Raw genomic sequence first — 21,576 nt, 5'->3', positions numbered from 1 at the left:
ATACTGTGGTACACCATGGGCTATAGATTACTAGGGTGAACAACATCTGTGGAACATGTATGGGCAAAAGGACATGGAACTGTAGAGCAACTGACCACCCAGGTGAACCAAGAGGCTACTAACAGTGTCTGCTCAACATCTGATCAGCAAAAGTTGTTGTGTATGGGCCTCCTCAGTAGGAACCTGGTTCATGTATCCATGCTGGCTACCAATCATTGATTACAAAGGCTGGAATTTGCATGCCAACGCTGTAACTGGATGTTCACTGAATGGTAACAGGTGGACTTATCAGATGAATCATGTTTTATGCTTCATCAGGCAGATGGCCATTGGCATGTATGGGCCTGCAACAACAGTTGGAAGGATCCAGGCTGAAGGAGGGAGCATTGTGATCTGAGGAATGTTTTCATGGCATTATCTGGGTGATCTCATGACGCTTGAAGGCACAAAGGATCAACACAAGTATGCATTTATTCTTGGAGCCCATGTCCCCCCTTTATACAGTTTGTTTCTTCCTTAGCACTATGGCATCTACCAGCAGGTCAATTCAAAGTGTCATACAACTCTCAGTATACACGTGTGGTTCAAAGAGCACCAGGATGAGTTTACTGTAGTCCCCTGGCCACCAAATCATCTGAATTTAAACCCAGTCAAGAATCTGTGTGACAACCTCAATCGGGCTGTTCATTCCACTGATCCTCAACCAAGAAACTTAGCATAGATGACCACAGCAGCTGAGTTTTCATGGCTCCACATCCCTTTTGGCACCTTCCACTACCTCATTGACTCTCTTCCTGCATATCCATGATGCCAAAGGTGGTTATTCAGGCTTCTGACAAGTGGTCACATTAATGTGACTGGACCATGTAGAAACACTATACAAAAATTTTATACCAGTTCACTGAGTGCAGGTAACAGGCCCATCACTAGTCATGAAACAAATGCAAAGCACAGAAGACACTATCCACACAATAATCCAATCCAGTCAAAGTAAGCAGCAGCAGTAGTTGTAGTTCACTTCATAGAGGTGGTCAGATAACAGCAGCTAGCAAAGGAAAACTGAAAGTGAACCATCTTCCACACAGCCTTATATTGCCCCATATTTCACATGACCAGCCTTAAATATTGGAAGCTTCTTCACTAGGACTTTCTTCACTGGTCGCAGATGATGTTGTGCATATCAGTAGTCCATATCTTCCATTTGCATGTCCTGCAGGGCTACTAAATCACTCCCCCCCTCCCCCCATGAACAAGTGTGTAGGACTGGAACCTACTTGGCTGGGAGGCAGGGGAGAATCATGTGGCAGAAGTAGCCAGGAGCTGAGCTATCATAGCCATCAAGACAACCTGGCACCCCTGCACTTCCATCAGGGACCCCTGGATCCACCCTGAATTCTGTTCAAAGGTGCATGCCCATACAACCACACCCAAACAGAACTATGGCTGCATCAGCATCATGTTCCAGAGGTGAAATGGGAGATCCAACAGCGTCCTGTGAGGGTGCCCATGTAGGAGGGCCACCAAACCTCAACAACTGATGGGTGTGCATCTGTAAGAAGGCAGGAATACACTGAACACAGAAGCCATTGAGCACAAAAACCAATTTCTTATTGTATGAAGAAACTGTTCTGCCAGCCCATGCGAGCCTGAAAAGTGGCATGGCATGGTAAGTTGTTTAAAACATTTTGAAATTGTTAGTTGTGAACTGGGGACCATTCTTAGCCACCAGCATGTGGGGTGCACCCTCTGTTATAAAAATACATCCCAAGGTTAACATAATGGACAGTAACAAAGTCTGCTGGAGGCAGATAACATAGGAGAAGTGCGGCAAGGGCTCCACAATGATTAACCACATGGAAACCAAGAAAGCACCTCCAAAGGAAGTGTGAATTTGGACTTGAGACTGCATCAGTGCTGGCCATGAAGAGAATGACAGGGGTGGGGCCATCTGGTGTGCCTGGCAACTGACACATTGTTGATCCACCCATGCAACATTATCATCAAGACAAGACCAGTAGATGTTGTGACATGCTAGCTTTTTCATCCTGGAAATCCCCCACTAGAATTAATCCAGGAGTTGGAGCACCCAGCATTGAAGACAGGATGGTACCACCAGCTGGAAGCATTTATCATCTTCTGTAATGAACACCACACCTTGGCAGACCTGAAGTTGGTGCCACAGAGGGAAAAAAAAAACAACAAAAGCCAGGCAGTTCTACACAAGAGAGCTTGATAGGTCAACACAACTCAACATACAGCACACCCATTGAAGAAGCTGGTTGTGCCTAATCACTGTACCAATGTCCTGGGAATTTATAGGGAACTCATCAGGTAATTGCTCCACCTCCATAGTGGAATGGGCAACACAGTTGACTGCCATACAGAAGATCTATGTTTGATTTCTGGTCCAGCTAGGGATTTTTCCTTGGTAGGAGGACTGGTACAGGGTACACTCTGCCACATAAGGCCAACTGAGGAGATACTTGACCAGTTAGTAGCAGTTCCAAGGTGAAGAAGCTCAACAAGACAGGGAGAGCGGCATGCTGACTTCATGCCCCTCCATACCACATCCAATGACACCACTGGCAGAGGATGACACAACAGTCAGTTGGGTCCAGTTGGTGCAACTAGGGCCATAATGCAGAACATCAAGTAATTGCTCCAGTTGATTGTCTAACTGAAAGCAAACTATCTCCTGATTACCAAATTCAGGATCCCAAGGCAACAGAATGCATCTGCACTAGAATGTTGAGTGCAAGTGTGAAAGTGGTCAGAATATTGGAAATCTGTGAAATTCAGAGCCCATCCATGAATATGATGTGCTATTCACAGTGGAAATGTTTCCTTAGGTCCAACCAACGACGAGAACAGTCTGTGATCAATAATAAGATGAAATTTTTGACCACAGAAAAAAATATGAAACTTGAACTGTAAATATTAAGGCCAACAGTTCCTCTTCAATCTGTGAATAATGTACTTGTGTTGGAGTAAGCATCTTTGACATAAATGCTATTGGCCTCACCAAACCATCCTTTAACTTAAGAACAACCCTGATACTGTTTTTGGACGCATCTCTTGCCAACACTAGTGATAAGTGAGGCAATAAGTCATAAGATAAGGTCATGACTAGAGGGCCAGTTTCAGTTTCTGAAACGTAAGAGGGCATTCTTCTGAAAGGGGAACTCCTTTTATGGAGTTTAGTGGGTGATATATGGAGAGTACCTATGGAATAAACTGAGCATAGTAATTCATTTTTACTGTGAATGCTTACTTAGGTACAGTCATGTTGTGAATAGCCACTACATATCCTTTGGTGAACCAAAGGTCCTCTTAATTGAAGATATTGAGTAAATAAGGGGCCACTAGTTGAAAGAAGGCATATTTTTAAAAAATAGCACTTTTTTCTTTCTGTTCAAGGGCTGCAAAATCCAGACATAGATTGTGCAATTTTCTTCTGTCATGTGTCCAGTGACCAAAATATCATGAAGATAATTCCTGAAGCAATCTGTTCAAGAAACCTCTTCAATATGGTGAGGTGTTGGTCACTACAAAAAGCAACCTACACTCCTGGAAATTGAAATAAGAACACCGTGAATTCATTGTCCCAGGAAGGGGAAACTTTATTGACACATTCCTGGGGTCAGATACATCACATGATCACACTGACAGAACCACAGGCACATAGACACAGGCAGCAGAGCATGGACAATGTCGGCACTAGTACAGTGTATATCCACCTTTCGCAGCAATGCAGGCTGCTATTCTCCCATGGAGATGATCGTAGAGATGCTGGATGTAGTCCTGTGGAATGGCTTGCCATGCCATTTCCACCTGGCGCCTCAGTTGGACCAGCGTTCGTGCTGGACGTGCAGACCGCGTGAGACGACGCTTCATCCAGTCCCAAACATGCTCAATGGGGGACAGATCCGGAGATCTTGCTGGCCAGGGTAGTTGACTTACACCTTCTAGAGCACGTTGGGTGGCACGGGATACATGCGGACGTGCATTGTCCTGTTGGAACAGCAAGTTCCCTTGCCGGTCTAGGAATGGTAGAACGATGGGTTCGATGACGGTTTGGATGTACCGTGCACTATTCAGTGTCCCCTCGACGATCACCAGTGGTGTACGGCCAGTGTAGGAGATCGCTCCCCACACCATGATGCCGGGTGTTGGCCCTGTGTGCCTCGGTCGTATGCAGTCCTGATTGTGGCGCTCACCTGCACAGCACCAAACACGCATACAACCATCATTGGCACCAAGGCAGAAGCGACTCTCATCGCTGAAGACGACACGTCTCCATTCGTCCCTCCATTCAAGCCTGTCCCGACACCACTGGAGGCGAGCTGCACGATGTTGGGGCGTGAGCGGAAGACGGCCTAACGGTGTGCGGGACTGTAGCCCAGCTTCATGGAGACGGTTGCGAATGGTCCTCGCCGATACCCCAGGAGCAACAGTGTCCCTAATTTGCTGGGAAGTGGCGGTGCGGTCCCCTACGGCACTGCGTAGGATCCTACGGTCTTGGCGTGCATCCGTGCGTCGCTGCGGTCCGGTCCCAGGTCGACGGGCACGTGCACCTTCCGCCGACCACTGGCGACAACATCGATGTACTGTGGAGACCTCACACCCCACGTGTTGAGCAATTCGGCGGTACGTCCACCCGGCCTCCCGCATGCCCACTATACGCCCTCGCTCAAAGTCCGTCAACTGCACATACGGCTCACGTCCACGCTGTCGCGGCATGCTACCAGTGTTAAAGACTGCGATGGAGCTCCGTATGCCATGGCAAACTGGCTGACACTGACGGCGGCGGTGCACAAATGCTGCGCAGCTAGCGCCATTCGACGGCCAACACCGCGGTTCCTGGTGTGTCCGCTGTGCCGTGCGTGTGATCATTGCTTGTACAGCCCTCTCGCAGTGTCCGGAGCAAGTATGGTGGGTCTGACACACCGGTGTCAATGTGTTCTTTTTTCCATTTCCAGGAGTGTATTTTACTAACACAGTCCAAATGATGTGTTGAACATTAAAATCTTCCTTAAGTCTTCATCAAGAAGCAACTAAAAATGCACCTCTTATAGATCAATTTTACAAAATAGTTTTCCTCCTGAAAGTATAGAAAAAAGTTCATTTGGACTAGATGAGAAAGAAGTATCAGCTTGTGCATTAATGATTTGCTCGAAGTCTTCACACAGCCAAAGAGAGACCCCAGACTTCCTAACCACAACTAAAGATGAAGCCTACTGACTGCAGGAAATGGGGAACAAAACCTGTACTTCTAACTTAAGCTCATCATTAATGAGCAACAAAACCAGGCAAACTTCACAAAACCATGGACTTGTTGTTGTCTTTAATTCATTTGCCTGAAAGTCAACAACCTTCCCCAAGAATGGTTCAAACAGTGACATAAATTGCATACAAAGTGTATCAATGGTTTCCCAGAGTACTGACAATCCAATGGAGGGAACTTTATAATGTTATGAAGATTCAAAGGCTGAATATGCATCAAGACCTAAATGTTTCCAGGCAACAGATCCACCACAATGAAACATAACAATATCTGAGAAATCTGATATTAAGTGACCATCAGTTGCACATGACCTGAAAGTGGCACCTCATTGTGACCATATGTCCACAGCATTGATTAATGATTGACACTGATATCCCATTATGAAAAATAAAAAGTCACTGGAATATCTTGAAACATTGAATGTAATAAAATTTTATAAAGTGTCAGCATGCCTGCCTGAAATGTTATTAATTTAAATCTGCTGGGGCCATTACAAGGTGCTCAATAAGCTACAGCCTACTTCTGGACTGTGACCTGTACATAAACACTAATAAAACTTGTCCTTATAATGTGTACAATCCTATATGGGACACAAGAAAAAACAGGCCAGGCAACTTGCAAACAAAGTGTATCAATGTGAACAGTGCATAGAATTGGTGAGGGTTTGTGGAGAATGAGGTCAGTTGGCCGCATTGAATCCAACATGTTGTTTATAGTCTGTTACAGAAACCTGACACACTGTATCACTATGACTTTGAGATTCCTGTAAAATGTCAAAGTCATCTGGAAAAGTTTATTGTGCAGCTTGTACTACTTCAAATGCATATGCAACTAGCAACATTTCAGCCAGGGAGAGATCAGCATGTTGTTAGGCTTGCATGCAGACATCCTTATTCAAGGCTAAGTGAATGACAACATTACATATTAAACTTTCTGTGTATGACTGACCACACACACACACACACACACACACAGATCTGCAGTCCAGGATGCATAGCTTTCAACACCTGACTTTTGGTGTAAGAATTTTGGCCTTGCCACTACTACACACATTTGGTTGGAAAATTAGGAGAATATGTCAGACAATGGTAACACAGATGGATCAAGCAATTTGCAACCATATAATATAATTGGGAATTTGTAGAAAACAAAAAGACCTATAACCAATTCTGACATTTGACATCACTTACCTGAAAGTGCTGCATGAGGCATTTTTGACATACTTTAGTCTTCTCAATCCTCATTAAGTGACTTAAATGCTGAGATGATGCAGCAAATGTGACTGCTGTAGCATAGAGCTATTTCAGAACTTGACCAGTTCCTGATGCTGGTTAGCTGTAGATGTGAATGTCCAAAAAATTTCATATCCATAGTAGCACTTAGTGACCCAAACCTGGGACCTCCTTTTCACCAAATTTGTAACCTTCACTTTAGGGCCAACAAACATTAATTGAACACAACATTAATGTTCTGTAACAATAGATAATATTACTCATTAGTTTACAACACCAAACAATAGTAGTTCCTGACAAATTAATATAAGCACAAGCATGACTACTTTGTTGTGCGTGCTTATTGCAATTCTAATACTAAGCACAGTTTGACAGAACTCTTATGATGGTGAAAACCACACATTCAACGAATTGAAGCACTATACAGAATTGTTACATCAGTTCTTGGAGTGCAGATGACAGGCCCATCATTCTAGTCTTGGAGTAATTGGAAAGCATGACAGTCACTATTCAAACATAAGTCCAGGTAAACAACATTAGCAGTTGTAATTTACTTCATAGAGAAAGAGTCAGATAACAGCAGCTAACAAAGGAAAACTGACAGTGAGTCATCTACCAGGTGACTTTATATTGGCCCACCACTGAATTTCACAGAATCAGTCTGCGAGATTGGTGGCTTCCCCATTAGAGGTGCCCTCCTCAGCTGTGGACAATGTTATACATATCATTACATCCAAATCTTCCATTTGCAAGTCCTATGGTGTCACTAAAGAATTATTAAAAATTTATAAGCTTGAAGTTTAATTTTAACAAGAGATCATATTTGCTCACAGTCATTAATAACTGAAGACTTTCTTCTGAAACATGAACTCTGTTGTTAGATGAAGATCACAAACAGCAGGATCATTATTGACTTTCTAAAAATACTTAGAAAAAAATACAGAGGCAATAACTGTGACTCATTGCTTCAGTTTCACAATTTACAAATATGATCTATTTTCCAAAAACTTATTAGTGCTGTTCTTTTTGCCTAAGGCCAAAAACAACACTACTCATAAAAAATAAAGCACCTCATATTTAGCTCTGATCTGAAGTGTGTGAACTCATGGGAAAGTTCGTTTATTTTCAGATTAGTGACTCTCATCATATCCTTTCAGTGTCAATGCAAAAGTGCCACAGCAATAAATACAAGTTATTATCAAATTTAAAAATACTATTTCTGAAAACCTGCCCATTATGTCTGACAACAGATGCTCTGTAAAAGGAACTCAATTACACTACAGTATTGGCTTCATTCAACACTATTGTATTTATGGCATTGTTTGAATGCTATCTTTATTTTACATGAACCTTCATTTTCATCTATATATTCACTATATCTGTAATGCTTGATCAAACAATATGTTCATATGGTAAATACAGCACTGAAATTTTCTCTTCACAACCACATAATTTGTTTTTTAAATACACCTCATTACTGAACCATCAGCAACTGTGAAACTTCCTGGCAGATTAAAACTGTGTGCCCGACCGAGACTCGAACTCGGGACCTTTGCCTTTCGCAGGCAAGTGCTCTACCATCTGAGCTACCGAAGCATGACTCACGCCCGGTCCTCACGGCTTTACTTCTGCCAGTATCTGTGGCTAAGCCATGTCTCCGCAGTATTCTTTCTTTCAGGAGTGCTAGTTCTGCAAGTTTCGCAGGAGAGCTTCTGTAAAGTTTGGAAGGTAGGAGACGAGATACTGGAAGAAGTAAAGCTGTGAGGACTGGACGTGAGTCATGCTTCAGTAGCTCAGATGGTAGAGCACTTGCCCGCGAAAGGCAAAGGTCCCGAGTTCGAGTCTCGGTCGGGCACACAGTTTTAATCTGCCAGGAAGTTTCATATCAGCGCACACTCCGCTGCAGAGTGAAAATCTCATTCTTGTACCAACAACTGTCATAGCTCCACCTCTCCTTTATTAATGGATAGAGAGACAAAATATAGATTGGGACTCTTTTTCATCATAAAGGAACCCAATTCTCATTTATGTTTAAATTGGATAAGAGGGCGACTGAGTTCCTTCATGGAGAAAAGAGTTCAGAACTGTATTTTGTCTCTCTATCCATAAATACAGGAGAGGTTTTTAGTATTTTTTCTGAATCCTGAGGGATCAAAAATTTTGTTTGGACATAACTCAGGTTATTTATGCCACTAGTAGGTAGCCCCAACTTAGATTACAGACACTATCACACTAAAAGTAGTTCCTTTAGCAATAGCAGCTGCTCTCAAGGGTACAATTCTAATTATTGCCCTCCCTTTCTTTACTTTATCAAAAGCAGAGTGTTTAATTCTGCTTCTTAGTCGTTTAAATTTGATAATTACAAAATTTTCTCGACTGACTGTTCATTGCAAATTTAGATTTTCTCAACAAATCTCGATGATGAAGTCTTCTTGGACTATCAGCCAAATCAAGGCATCATTCTGTGGCAGTGTTTCAACAAGTAGGAAACTTGTGACTCTAAGCTTTCCCGGCGGATGTGTTGTAAATAGTCTTCACAGGTTTGCTGGTGGCAAACCCGTGAAGACTATTTACAAGTAGGAAACTTGTTGAAATGTTGGTGCAGAATGACACCTTGACTCAGCTGATAACCTGAGAAGATTTAACAATCAGATTGTTCACTCTTCTGAAAACTTTTGTGTGTTATTTGAACATCATATGTCACTAATCCACTTCAATCATTGAATCATTCAATATCCTAAATATTTTCCTTACACACACACACACACACACACACACACACACACACACACACACACACACACAGAGAGAGAGAGAGAGAGAGAGAGAGAGAGAGAGAGAGAGAGAGAGAGAGAGAAAAAGAGAGAGAGAGAGAGAGAGAGAGAGAGAGAGAGAGAGAGAGAGAGAGAGGGCTCAGGGTGGTCTTGATTGATTTGTTTTTATTTGTCCACTTATGTTGTTGTTCAGTGATTTATTAATAGAATACTTACCAAAAATGTCTCTCTAGTGATGTTAGTGGTATGTATTTATGTAACAGTGTACACCAGCTTTGTATGATTATGTGACAAAAATCCTTTAGCAAAAGGATGAAAAGCAAATTTGATAACCCAGGGCGATAATAGGAATAGATTTTGGTTGGTTTGTGGGGATTGAAGGGACCAGACTACAAAGGCCATTGGTCCCAATAGATTTTAATGATCATAAAAACTTATATAACCACATTTCAGAATAAGATTTATTTGATGACTCAATTTTTGTAAATTATGACTCTCGATAGACTTATACTAAAATATTCTGTAGGAACTATAGAGTAACATAAAACAGATTATTTCTTTGTGGATAGCAGGTTAGATCATGCATTAAAAATGCACATGTAAAACATTATTCATCCATCCTTATAATGTGTATTATCATAAAAATACTAATTATTTTAAATGACATCACAGTAAAATAATTAACATTTGATTAAAAAGGACAATTTTGCCTCTTTACTTTCAAACTGACACATTTATTTTTGCACATGAACCTCATTTAAGCTTCTATTAATAGTTTTTTAAATTGATCATTGGCATATATTTCTATATTTCTTGATTAATATACATATTGATGGTATCTGTCCAGCTTCATTTATTATTTTTACTTTTGTAGAATGTAGCAGGTAATATTGTTTAACCAAATGTGTGTTTTTTTCTTTTGAAATGAAACTCTCCATTTACTAAAAGGTATGTCTTTCAAAGACAGAAACGCTATATTTGTAGAAGGGACTACTGCAACAATTAAATAATTCACACTTGTGCTCCATAATAAAGTTTCATTGATAGCATATTAAACACATGTTTTGTGGAATCACAGAGAATATTCTTTTTGTATAATTCAATTCTCTATGCACTATTAATTTTCAGTCTGAGTACCTATTGTTAACTTTACTTAAATTCTACAGTTAAGGAATACTATGGAGAACTTAACATGTGCGACTGTAAAGGGGTCAGCTGTAGATATGTACTTCAGAAGGCAAGTTGAACTGTCAAACATGTATCGTACTATGGAAGCAAATAACTATGATACTGCAGAAGAGGCAATAAGGGATGTTAAGCAAGGGTAAGTTCTTTGACCGAATGAAAAGGCACATCTAGATAATTAGATGCAACTTAATTTTTTAGTGTCCAGGATACCACACTGAATGATTTCTTATGCTATTGTACAATGTGCAGTTCCATCCTCAAATAAATATATGATCAGTGCAACATAATAAATTTGTTACAAAAAATTTTACATGTTGTGGAAACCATCTCCCATATCTGGTGGTTTTCAATTCATACACCATTCTTCACCAGTGAGAGGAATCTGTATGTATAAGTTTATTGATTACTTTAAAATAGGTATCACAGAGTGTACTAGGCAGCTCAAAATAATAATAATCTAGTTATGTTAAAACTCAGCCAGTGGCCACATCAGCAAATGGCAAATTCGGGATGAAAAATGAACAAGCATAAAAAAGGCAGAATGTCAGTCACCATAATGTCTAACTTTTAAGAGATGTCTAGATATATGTAAAAATTGATATATTTCAGTTTTGGAACATCATCATCAGAAGGAGGTAACTCAAAAAAATAATACACATTTCCTTCCTGTGCCACAGAGAAACTACTGTAGCGTGAAACTGGTTGTAGAGAGAAGAATGATGGCATTATGGGAAAAGAGGAGTGGTAGGGGATGGAAGTAGAACAGAAAAAACTGTGGCATAAAAAGGCAGCAGTAAGGGTTGAAGAGACAGCAGTAAGGGTTGAAGAGAGGGGACAGAGGGAGAAGATGTTGAACCCTACTCATATACTGTACCACTCCTATCCCATTAGCTGAAGAATTAATTTAAAATAGAGAGCCTCCCCTACTTAAGGTATTTCATCAGCTTGTCAGTAAAATCACTCCACATTTAGCTCCCAGCCAAGCGAAAAGACAGATCCAATTTAGTCCACAGTAGATATAATGGTAAGAAAAAGTGAGACAGTCACAAACAGTGAATGAGAAAAATAGGTCTTTTAAGAAAGTAATTGATCCAAAAACGAGAGACTGACAGAAAGAGAAGTAAACAATGTAATGAAATTTCAAATTTAATTATAAAATGCCTATCTACACAGTTTAAATGTACTGGTGTTGTGGAACAAGAAGGGGGTTGAGACTCTAAATTCACAGATTGCTGGAGCTCCTGGACATAATCTTCTGGTGGCTGTTCTTGCATGTTAATAGCTGATTGGTAATTTTTATTGTGTGCACTATTTCTATCCTCTATCCTATTTTCTGACTCAACCGAAGAGTATTTTTGAACTACACTTTTTTTCCACTACTTCCCCACTTCATTTAATCATTATCCCCACTCTTTTCTTCAGGCATGTGTATACTTCTTGGCCTTTATGTACACAATTATTCACTTGAATCTCACTGCATTCTCAGAATATTTTGTACATTGGTCTTAGTAATTTTAATTCTCTAAAGAAGAACAAACCTCTACACAGTTCAAGAAGAAGTAACTCACTTTTCTACTTGAGTATATGGGTGGTGTTTTGCCCTGGTGTCATTCTATTTCTGTTGTTAGTTGTGATAGGAATCTTTCAGATCACACAAAACTATTATTTTTTAGTCTTCATAGTTTTCAAGCAGCTCACATTTTTTTCTCCAAGGGTTCTTTTTAATTCTTCAGTCCACTGTGTTCCTGGCTGATGGCAACTTCCCTCTCTGGCAGTACTTCTCCTTTGTTATTTTTTGTCTGTATATGTTTCTGTTGAAAATGACTGATGAACTTATATGAGCCTTTTCTAAATACTTTTTCACCTGCTGGATGCATGGTATGGTTTTGAGTTGAGTTATTGATGTTGCGGTTTTGTGAATGATGCTGTCTGCGGATAAGCCCATAAAATTTCTATCCCCATTTTCGTAAATCTGCCATGGGATTTGACAATTTTGCAGTTCTTATTTGGCATTATAATCTGTCTTCATCATCTGTTGTTTTGGAGCTGAGTATTCTGTGCTTTCAATCTACTAATTTTCGTTACTTTAAAGGGATGTGGACTCAGATTTTCAATGAAAATAACGAATTTTTTACTATCTTATAATATTTTATAAGACCAACTCTTTGAAATTATGTATTGAACATGGTTGTACTCCAGATGTAATCATATTAATTTATCAGTTTTCTGATTTGGTGCATACAGTTTTTTTCACTGAAAACTTTTGTGACTGGCTGGAAATCTGTCAGTCTTTCGCCATGATTCCAACAGTCTTATTTCCCATTGATTATTTTGTGTAGTATATGACATACATGAAGTTCCATTGTTTGCCAACCTGGAAAATAGGCTTTTCTCATTTTCAGTTTATATCTTTGAATGTAGTATTCTTTGTAATTTGGTGAACATGGTTATTATTTCAACAACATTCTTGCTCATTGTTGCACTGCTTGTGTTTCAGACACTGGGTGTGAAATTAGAACACTTTCAGAAACATTTTTAATTTTATGAAAGAGTATAATGAGATTATGGACATACCAAACCATAGTAGCTACAGGAAAATTGAGTAACACAGTCAAACGATGAGTATTTTTGGAATGTGAAATCGGGGGTCGAATTTTTTTTATACATGTTTTGAGTGCAGGCATAATTTTGCAGATGGATTGGTTAAGCTTGTAAAGCAAAAAAATTGTCGGTAAAATTTGATGATGTAATAGTAGATGGTAGCTATTAGTGGGTATTACAATACTTTATTTTCATGTATATGATGCAGTGGTACCATTTAAACACGACAAAATTACAAAATGCTAGGTTCTTGAGATATTGGGATTTCCTCTTGGCTCCAAGATGGTGAGTGCCATGTTGGCCTTAGATTATGCTAGGTTACAAAATACAAACTACTCTCTCAAATGTTTAGTAAGGAGTACAAGATAGTTGAAATATCAACAATACTAGAAAAGAGCAGTTTGCTGCTCACCATAAACATGACATGTTGAGTTGTAGACAGGTACAATGAAAAGAATGCTACATATTAGCTCTTGGCCAAAGCCTTCTTCAGTAAAGAGAAGTGGTCACACATTCACATAGGCAAGCACACATTACATACACACAATCGTTACCTGTGGGCATCTGACCAGGAGTCTGGCCAGAGTGGCCAGAGGAAGTGGTAATGTGTGTGTGTGAGGTGTGATTGCTTGTGTGAATGTGTGTGCACTTCTCTTTTCTGAAGAACATTTTGGCTGAAAGCTAATATGTAATATTCTTCTCATCATGCCTGTCTGCAGCTCAGTGTGTCATCTTTACAATGAGGGGCTGCCTCTTCTTTTCTAATATCACTGGTGTTCCAACCTGGAGTTTCCATTGTTTCAAACAGGACAGTTGATAAGAGGTGCTGTGAGAAGACTCCAGCATGCATTTGAAGATGAAAACTGTAGCTATGCAGTAGGATTGCTTTATCTTTGAAGTTGCCTTTTTCCATATGTAATGTATCATATTTCAGCTTTCACTAAAGGGTGAATCATCAGCTTTTCTGTGTATGAATGGACAGCTAATGTGTATGCACTGAAAAAGTATTATGTCCATTACTTGCACAATAAAAAATTTACAGAAATCAAAGGAAGAATCTTTGTAAATCTAGCTCATATAGAAAAAAAAATATTTGAGTCATCTAACAAGATTTTACAATCCCATAGTTCAATGTTGACAGGATACATGTGAGCATACATAATATGTAAAAAATTAGCTCACTAGCTAACACAGAGACTGAGAAGTTTTACATTACTTCAAAAACAATTTTATATTGCAAAGGTGTCAGTTCCACTTTCCCCTTAATAATCTTACTCAATACATGCTCAGATGTTTGTAACAATTACAGCACTTGGGAAAAAGTACTCTAGACGAATTCACACTCAAAGAATGTGTAGAGTATACCAGCAGTAAGTGTTGCAGATTGCATACAAATGCCAACAGGGTAGCCCTCTCATATATTAGTGGAAAAGATCTGTGCTGTGCCAAGCTAAAGAGCCGATGCGTAAATATGGAAGTGAGTGTCAGTATGTCTTGGCAACATCAAATAGTGAAACATGAGCATATGAGTGATTTCAGACAAAGCAGAATGAGTTGAGTGGTCTTGTGAAATGCCTTTTAAGAGTGGGTAGTGAGGAATGGGTATTGAACCATGAATTATGACCACTATTTTGTCTGCATCATCAAAACACATTTTTTAGCTTTCTGTTAGTCAACAAAAAGCTGAACAATCTGATTTGCTGATGCAGACAAAATGGGACACTAGGACCATCTGTGGACATGTCTCCTTCAATGGTCTGACTCTACTTGCTGCAGACTAGATTATTAATAGGCATTCCATTGAATCAGTTTTTGTTATTAAGAAACCAGAAGACTATCAGACTACAATAGGAACATAAACACTGTCACTTGCATGCTGGGTGGCAAAATGTAGCGCTTTCGGGTGAATCCCACTATATCCAGCACTGCAGTGAAGTACTATGTTGGCCATTTACATCTAGTATTTCTGGATAACAAAGTGGGCAAATATCAAGTGTAATAAGTCACTGGATATGACTTGCAATTTCAGCAACAACATAATTTGTACAATATGGACAGTAGTTAATATATCAGGGAAATATTATAGTCGAAAGTATTGATTATTTGTGGTTATTAAGTTGATGGTATGGGAAATAAGTGACTTATAGGATTTGGTTTGCTGTGGAGGTGGGACAGATGGCATTTTGATCAACAGCATGAGGAATGTGCTGGTTTAAGGGTTTATGAATGCAGTGGGCAAATATAAATACAAAGACTTTTCTAAACACTTAAGGTGTGAATCCACTGTATAGGCTGTGGCGATTCAAGCTGTATGGCAATATCTGTGTTCCTCTCCAGTGGGTTTCCTTTAATGTAACTGAATACAAACCCTTTCAAAGGACACACATGCACGATTAAAGATGTGACATTGGGAAGGGTTGTACTCGATCATATTAAAGGAGTGACACTGAACAGGCGCACAGCTACTGCTTCGCTGCATGTATCAGCACAGCCACTGCATTGACATCATGTTTTAGGTTAGGCTAATTGTTCAGTAAGAGGAGACTTCTCTATCAATGAAAGGTAGAATTTCAGAGGTTTCTCATGGTTCAGGTTAATAACCAATACAGAGGTGTCATCCAAGGTGGCAAGGATTACCAGGAAAATATGTGAATGCTTTTTAAGACATCATCTGGTAGTGCAGTCATAAATAAGGGCAGTAATGGCAGTGTGGTGGTCCTTTTTCTAAAGTGTGCCTGTAATACCATGTGTTTGGATTAATGTGTTAAGTGTATTGTCTAAGTATTGGAAGTTGAAATGCGAGTCATTGTGAGACACTGGAGAATCAGAGAGTTGTAATGCAATGTGGTTTGCTTCAGTCAGGTTATCAGCTACATGTTTCTTATTGTGGAAGCAGATATAGTGCCAGTGAAATGATGGAAAGCTCTCCAGTACTTTGGGACATAATAGAAAATGTAGTACTACACTTGTTAAATATTTGGTGTAACCCCAGAAATAATTTCCAAAATGTCTTTGTATTTTACAGTGGAATGTTGCTACTTCCCAGCTCTAAGTTCCTCTTGAGGAACAACATAACTGCTGAGTTTCATGCAAATGGAGCAGATATCATGAAAGGAGTTTGGGATGCTTAGGACCAATAAACACAATTGGGATGTGGGTGGATATGGAGTAATTGTAATTGTATTTGTAATATTATTAATCCTGTAGATCGTACATTGTGTGCAGAGAAGCACATGATGATATAGGACAAGTCAAAAATGGAGATGAGATGATACATGGTTAAAATTATTATGACAGTGATCTTATAATGATACAAGTGCTCATATAATACATGTGTAATGCCAAGAAACAGAAAAGTGTATAGGTGGATATTTTGTGAAAAATTCAGAATTGCACACTATTTCTAAATAACTTCATGTTATTAAGGGAAAGAAACATAGAAGCAAGTAGCATGGAAATTCAAAAGTATCAAATTCATTACTAAATTAAAACAGTAAAGGTGACACACTTCAGTATAAAGCTGTTCGGATTTACATACGAAGTACAGCACATGAACGGAACAAATTTTTATGTTTCAATAAATTCATCTATACAATGAGGGTAATCCCAAAAGTAAGGTCTCCTATTTTTTTATAAGTACATAGACCTGTTTATTTCTACAATAGTTTACAGCCTGAACATTTAACTATTTTTCGACATAATCGCCATTTATGTCAATGCATTTTTGTAGACACTGTGGCAGTTTTTGTACGCCCATGTCATACCAGCTCACCGCCATGCTGTTCAGAATGTTATGAACCTATTCTTTCACCTCTTTTAACCTAGGAAACAGATGATAGTCACTGGGCGCCAAGTCAGGACTATAGGGTGGGTGGGTGATTATGTTCCACTGAAACTGTTGCAGGAGAGCAACAGTTTGCTGAGCAATGTGTGGGCAAGCATTGTCATTGAGAATGTGTATGTCTTTGCTCAACAATCCTCTTCTCCAGTTCTGAATTGCCCGTTTGAGTTTTTTCAGAGTCTCACAGTACCTGTCAGTGTTAATTGTGGTCCCAGTGATTCAGCTCCAACAATGAGGTGAAAGAAGAGGTTCATAACTTTTGAACAGCATGGCAGCAAGCTGGTATGACATGGGCATACAAAAACTGCCACAGTGTCTACAAAAATGTATCAACAGAAATGGTGATTATGTCGAAAAATAGCTAAATGTTCAAGCTGTAAACTGATGTAAACCATTGTAGAAATAAACAGATCTATATACTTATAAAAAAAATAGGAGACCTTACTTTTGGGATTACCCTCATGTAACAACACTCTTGTAATAAATATTTATGGAGAGCACTTTTAAATTTTGAAGTTCCTTTAGTGTTTTAATGTTATTAGGTAGCTTATTGTACAATCTGTTTCCTGTTTGCAGTGGTCCATTCTGTTTTATTGTTGTGTATGCATGTTGAACATGTATATCCTGCTTTCTCCTTGTGTTATACAGATGGATATTCTGGTTAGTTGATACAAGATTGTTGCTATTTTCTAAGACTGTTGCTATTTTCTAAGATCTTCCTAACAAATATTATTACTTGTAAGATATATAGACATGGTAGTGGAAAGACGAGAAGTTTCTTAAATAAGGTCTTGCATGAGCTTCTTGTGGCAGCATTTTCTATGGCTCTTGCAATTCTTTTTTGGCAAATAAAACAACTTTTGCTGGCAGATGCATTTCCCCAAAAGATTATGCCATATCGCAATAACGGTTCTGCATCGGCAAAGTATACATTTTTTAGTGTCTCTTTCAATGTGCAACCAGAAAGAATTTTGATAGTGTAACAAATGGTATTCAATTTATTTGTAATGTATTTTGCATGTTGGATCATCTTAGATCCATATTCCAAGAAGTTTTGTGGAGCTTACATTTTCAAGAGTTCTGGTAAACAACTCTATGTCTGTTGTTAGTGGGCATTTATTTTTCACTGTGTGTAAGTGCACTGTAACTTTTTTTTCTGTGTTTATTACTAAATTGTTTCCAGAAAAGTAGTCTGTAATGTGGGCATACACTTTTTAATATCATACAGTAATTCTTCTCTGGTCCTTCCTTTTATTATCACATTTGTGTCATCTGTGGATTTTGTGTAATTAAGGTGTGGATTGGTCGGTTCCAAGTCATTTACAAACAGTAGAAACAGAATTGGTCCTAGAATGGAGCCTTGTGGTACATCGTAATTAATGCTCTGCTTTTCTGAGCAGTAGGACTTTATCTTGTTTCCTTCTTGGATAGCAAGCTCAACTACTTGCTCTCTATTTTGGATATATGATTTGATCCATTCATAGGCTGGGCCCCTAATACCTACAGATTCAAGTTTCTTAAGCAAGATGTTGTGACTGATGACATTGAATACCTTAGAGAGGTCTAGAAATATGGCTGATATATGCTCTTTGTTGTCTACTGCATTTAAGGCTTCATTTAGGAATGCAAAAAAGAGAAATCTCAGTAGATGTAAATTTTTGGAATCCGTGATATGTGTTTGAGAAGTAATTATTTTTTCTATGAAACTGATTAATCTTTTATAATAAAGTTTTCAATTATTTTGGAAAGACCAGATATTAGTGAAATAGACCTATAGTTCGATACTTCCGTTTTTATCCCTTTCTTGAACAGAGGTTTTACTTTTGCCTCTTCAATTTTTCTGGGAATACCCCTTCTGATAGAGAACAGTTACAGATGGCAGCAAGTGGCCTGGCTATGGGGGGAGCACATTTCTTCAAGATGTAGTCAGGCATAATGTCGGCACCAACTGAGGATTTGGGCTTCAGTTCTTTGACTATAGCAAGTATTTCCTTTTCATTGGTGGGGTAGTCCGCCCCCGGTAGCTGAGTGGTCAGCGTGACAGAGTGTCAATCCTAAGGGCCCAGGTTCGATTCCCACCTGGGTCGGAGATTTTCCCCGCTCAGGGACTGGGTGTTGTGTTGTCCTAATCATCATCATTCCATCCCCATCAACGCACAAGTCGCCGAAGTGGCGTCAAATCGAAAGACTTGCACCAGGCGAACAGTCTACCCGACGGGAGGCCCTCATCACACAACATTATTATTGAAACTTCCTGGCAGATTAAAACTGTGTGCCAGACTGAGACTCGAACTCAGGACCTTTGCCTTTTGCGGGAAAGTGCTCTACCAACTGAGGTACGCAAGCACGCCTCACGCCCCGTCCTCACAGCTCCACTTCTGCCAGTACCTCGTCTCCTACTTTCCAAACTTAACAGAAGCTCTCCTGTGAACCTTGCAGAACTAGCACTCCTGAAAGAAAGGATATTGCAGAGACATGGCTTAGCCACAGCCTGGGGGATGTTTCTAGAATGAAATTTTCACTCTACAGCGGAGTGTGCACTGATATGAAACTTCTGTTAAGTTTGGAAGGTAGGAGACGAGGTACTGGCAGAAGTGGACCTATGAGGACAGGGCGTGAGGCGTGCTTGGGTAACTCAGTTGGTAGAGCACTTGCCCGCGAAAGGCAAAGGTCCTGAGTTTGGGTCTCAGTCCGGCACACAGTTTTAATCTGCCAGGAAGTTTCATATCAGTGCACACTCTGCTGTAGAGTGAAAATTTCATTCTCGAAACGTCCCCCAGGCTGTGGCTAAGCCATGTCTCCGCAATATCCTTTCTTTCAGGAGTGCTAGTTCTGCAAAGTTCGCAGGAGAGCTTCTGTTAAGTTTGGAAGGTAGGAGACGAGGTACTAGCAGAAGTGGAGCTATGAGGACAGGGCGTGAGGCGTGCTTGGGTAACTCAGTTGGTAGAGCACTTGCCCGCGAAAGGCAAAGGTCCCGAGTTCGGGTCTCGGTCCGGCACACAGTTTTAATCTGCCAGAAAGTTTCATATCAGCACACACTCTGCTGTAGAGTGAAAATTTTCTAGAGACATTATTATTGTATTATTGGTGGAATATAGAAAAATATCTTTATTATTTATATCACATCTAGACTGATTTCTGGGAGTACACTGTAAATTTTGATTTACAAGATGTTCAGCTATCTGTGTAAAATAGGAATTAAATTTATTTGCAATTTTTGTAGGTTCAGTTATCGCAGCTGACTTCTCCATTATGCAGTTAAAATTATGGAAATCTGTCTGTTCTGTTGTAGTTTCCTTCCTTACAATATTCCATATGGCTTTCATCTTATTGGTGGAATTTTTTTATGTATGGGTCATTAGCCATTATTTTTACTTCTTTGACAACATTTTTGAAGATCTTTGTATAGGTTTTGTAATAAGTATCAAATTCAGGTGACGTGAGATGTTTGGATAATCTGTGTGGTAATCTTTTTTTGTTTGATGGTACCATAATTCCAGAAGTGATCCATTTATTTTTTTTTTATTTTCCATGTGTATTTTTTCCTCTGTGTTGGAGGAAGTAGAATTCAAAATAGTAGGAAAAATTACTGATGAAATTATATTTTCCATCTGTGTGTCTGCAGTTATAAATCTCTTTCCAGTTTTATTTGATCAAATAATGTAGAAAGTCATTTATATTTTCATTACTGTATTTTCTACTGGTGGTAGTTAAGCTGTGTTTAAATTGCCGTTTAGTTTCTGTACTCAGTGAGAGTTTTTGAGCTGTGTGATCCTCAAAGCCCATGTTTAGTGTTTCTATTTTATAGTACATTTCTATATTTACAAATATCTGATCAGTGCTGGTAGATAAAGTCTTTGTGATATGAGGTGCTGTTTCTACAGTAGATTTTATGTTAAATGTTTGCAAGAGATTCAGTAATTCACTCTTTTCCTTGATGTACTTTGCAAAGTCAATATTAAAATCACCACATAGGATAACTCTTCTGTTTCTTTGTGTTAGCCTATTAAGTGAATATTCTAAACTTTTTAGGAAAGTATTTATGTCACCAGTTAGAGCTCTCTGTAAACAAATAATGGCTAGAGTCCACTATCTCAACTCCTGAGAGCTCGACATCTTTTTCCATCATTATTTCAACACAAAATTTTATATTTACAAAGCTTATATTATTTCTTATGAATATATAGCTGCCACCATGTTTAAAAATTTTTCTACAGAAATAACCACCTGGCACAATGTTAGGTAGGGATATAATATGTAACTTGTCCTCATCAAGCCAGTGTTCTGTTAGACACAATAATGAGGTGGTTTTTAATTTGTTTTCTAAGAGGATTTGGATTTCACTTATTTTACTAGTTAGTGACTGCACATTTTGATGAAAAAGAACCAAGTTCATATTTTTCTGTTTTATTTGTGAGATTAGGTATACGATGTTACTGTGACGTATCTGTGAGTTGTCAGGCTGATTTTTCACATTTTTATTTTTCCCTGGCTTGATACCATAAAAAATTTTCATTGAGTGACACAGATGTATTTTGCCTTTAGCTCCTCCTTAAGCTGTTCTGTACTGCTGCTCCAGTTGTTGTCAGTTCTGCTACTGATACTGTTGTTGTTGTTGTTGTTACTGCTGCTACTGTCACTGCTACTGCTTCTGGT

General features: G+C 39.2%; 1 protein-coding gene across 1 annotated transcript in view; it reads left to right on the top strand.

Moving 5' to 3' along the window:
* Positions 1 to 21,576, top strand: part of LOC124555549 (glutamate [NMDA] receptor subunit 1) — a 517,145-nt gene that overhangs the window by 457,603 nt on the left and 37,966 nt on the right. The window contains exon 15 of the mRNA XM_047129505.1: positions 10,457 to 10,614. Coding sequence (XP_046985461.1) covers positions 10,457 to 10,614 — 158 coding nt within the window. The remainder of the gene's footprint in view (positions 1 to 10,456; positions 10,615 to 21,576) is intronic.

This window comes from Schistocerca americana, chromosome X (assembly GCF_021461395.2).
Source record: "Schistocerca americana isolate TAMUIC-IGC-003095 chromosome X, iqSchAmer2.1, whole genome shotgun sequence".
NCBI lineage: Eukaryota > Metazoa > Arthropoda > Insecta > Orthoptera > Acrididae > Schistocerca > Schistocerca americana.
Note: the sequence above shows the minus strand (reverse complement) of the source record. Positions and strands in the feature narration are given on the sequence as shown.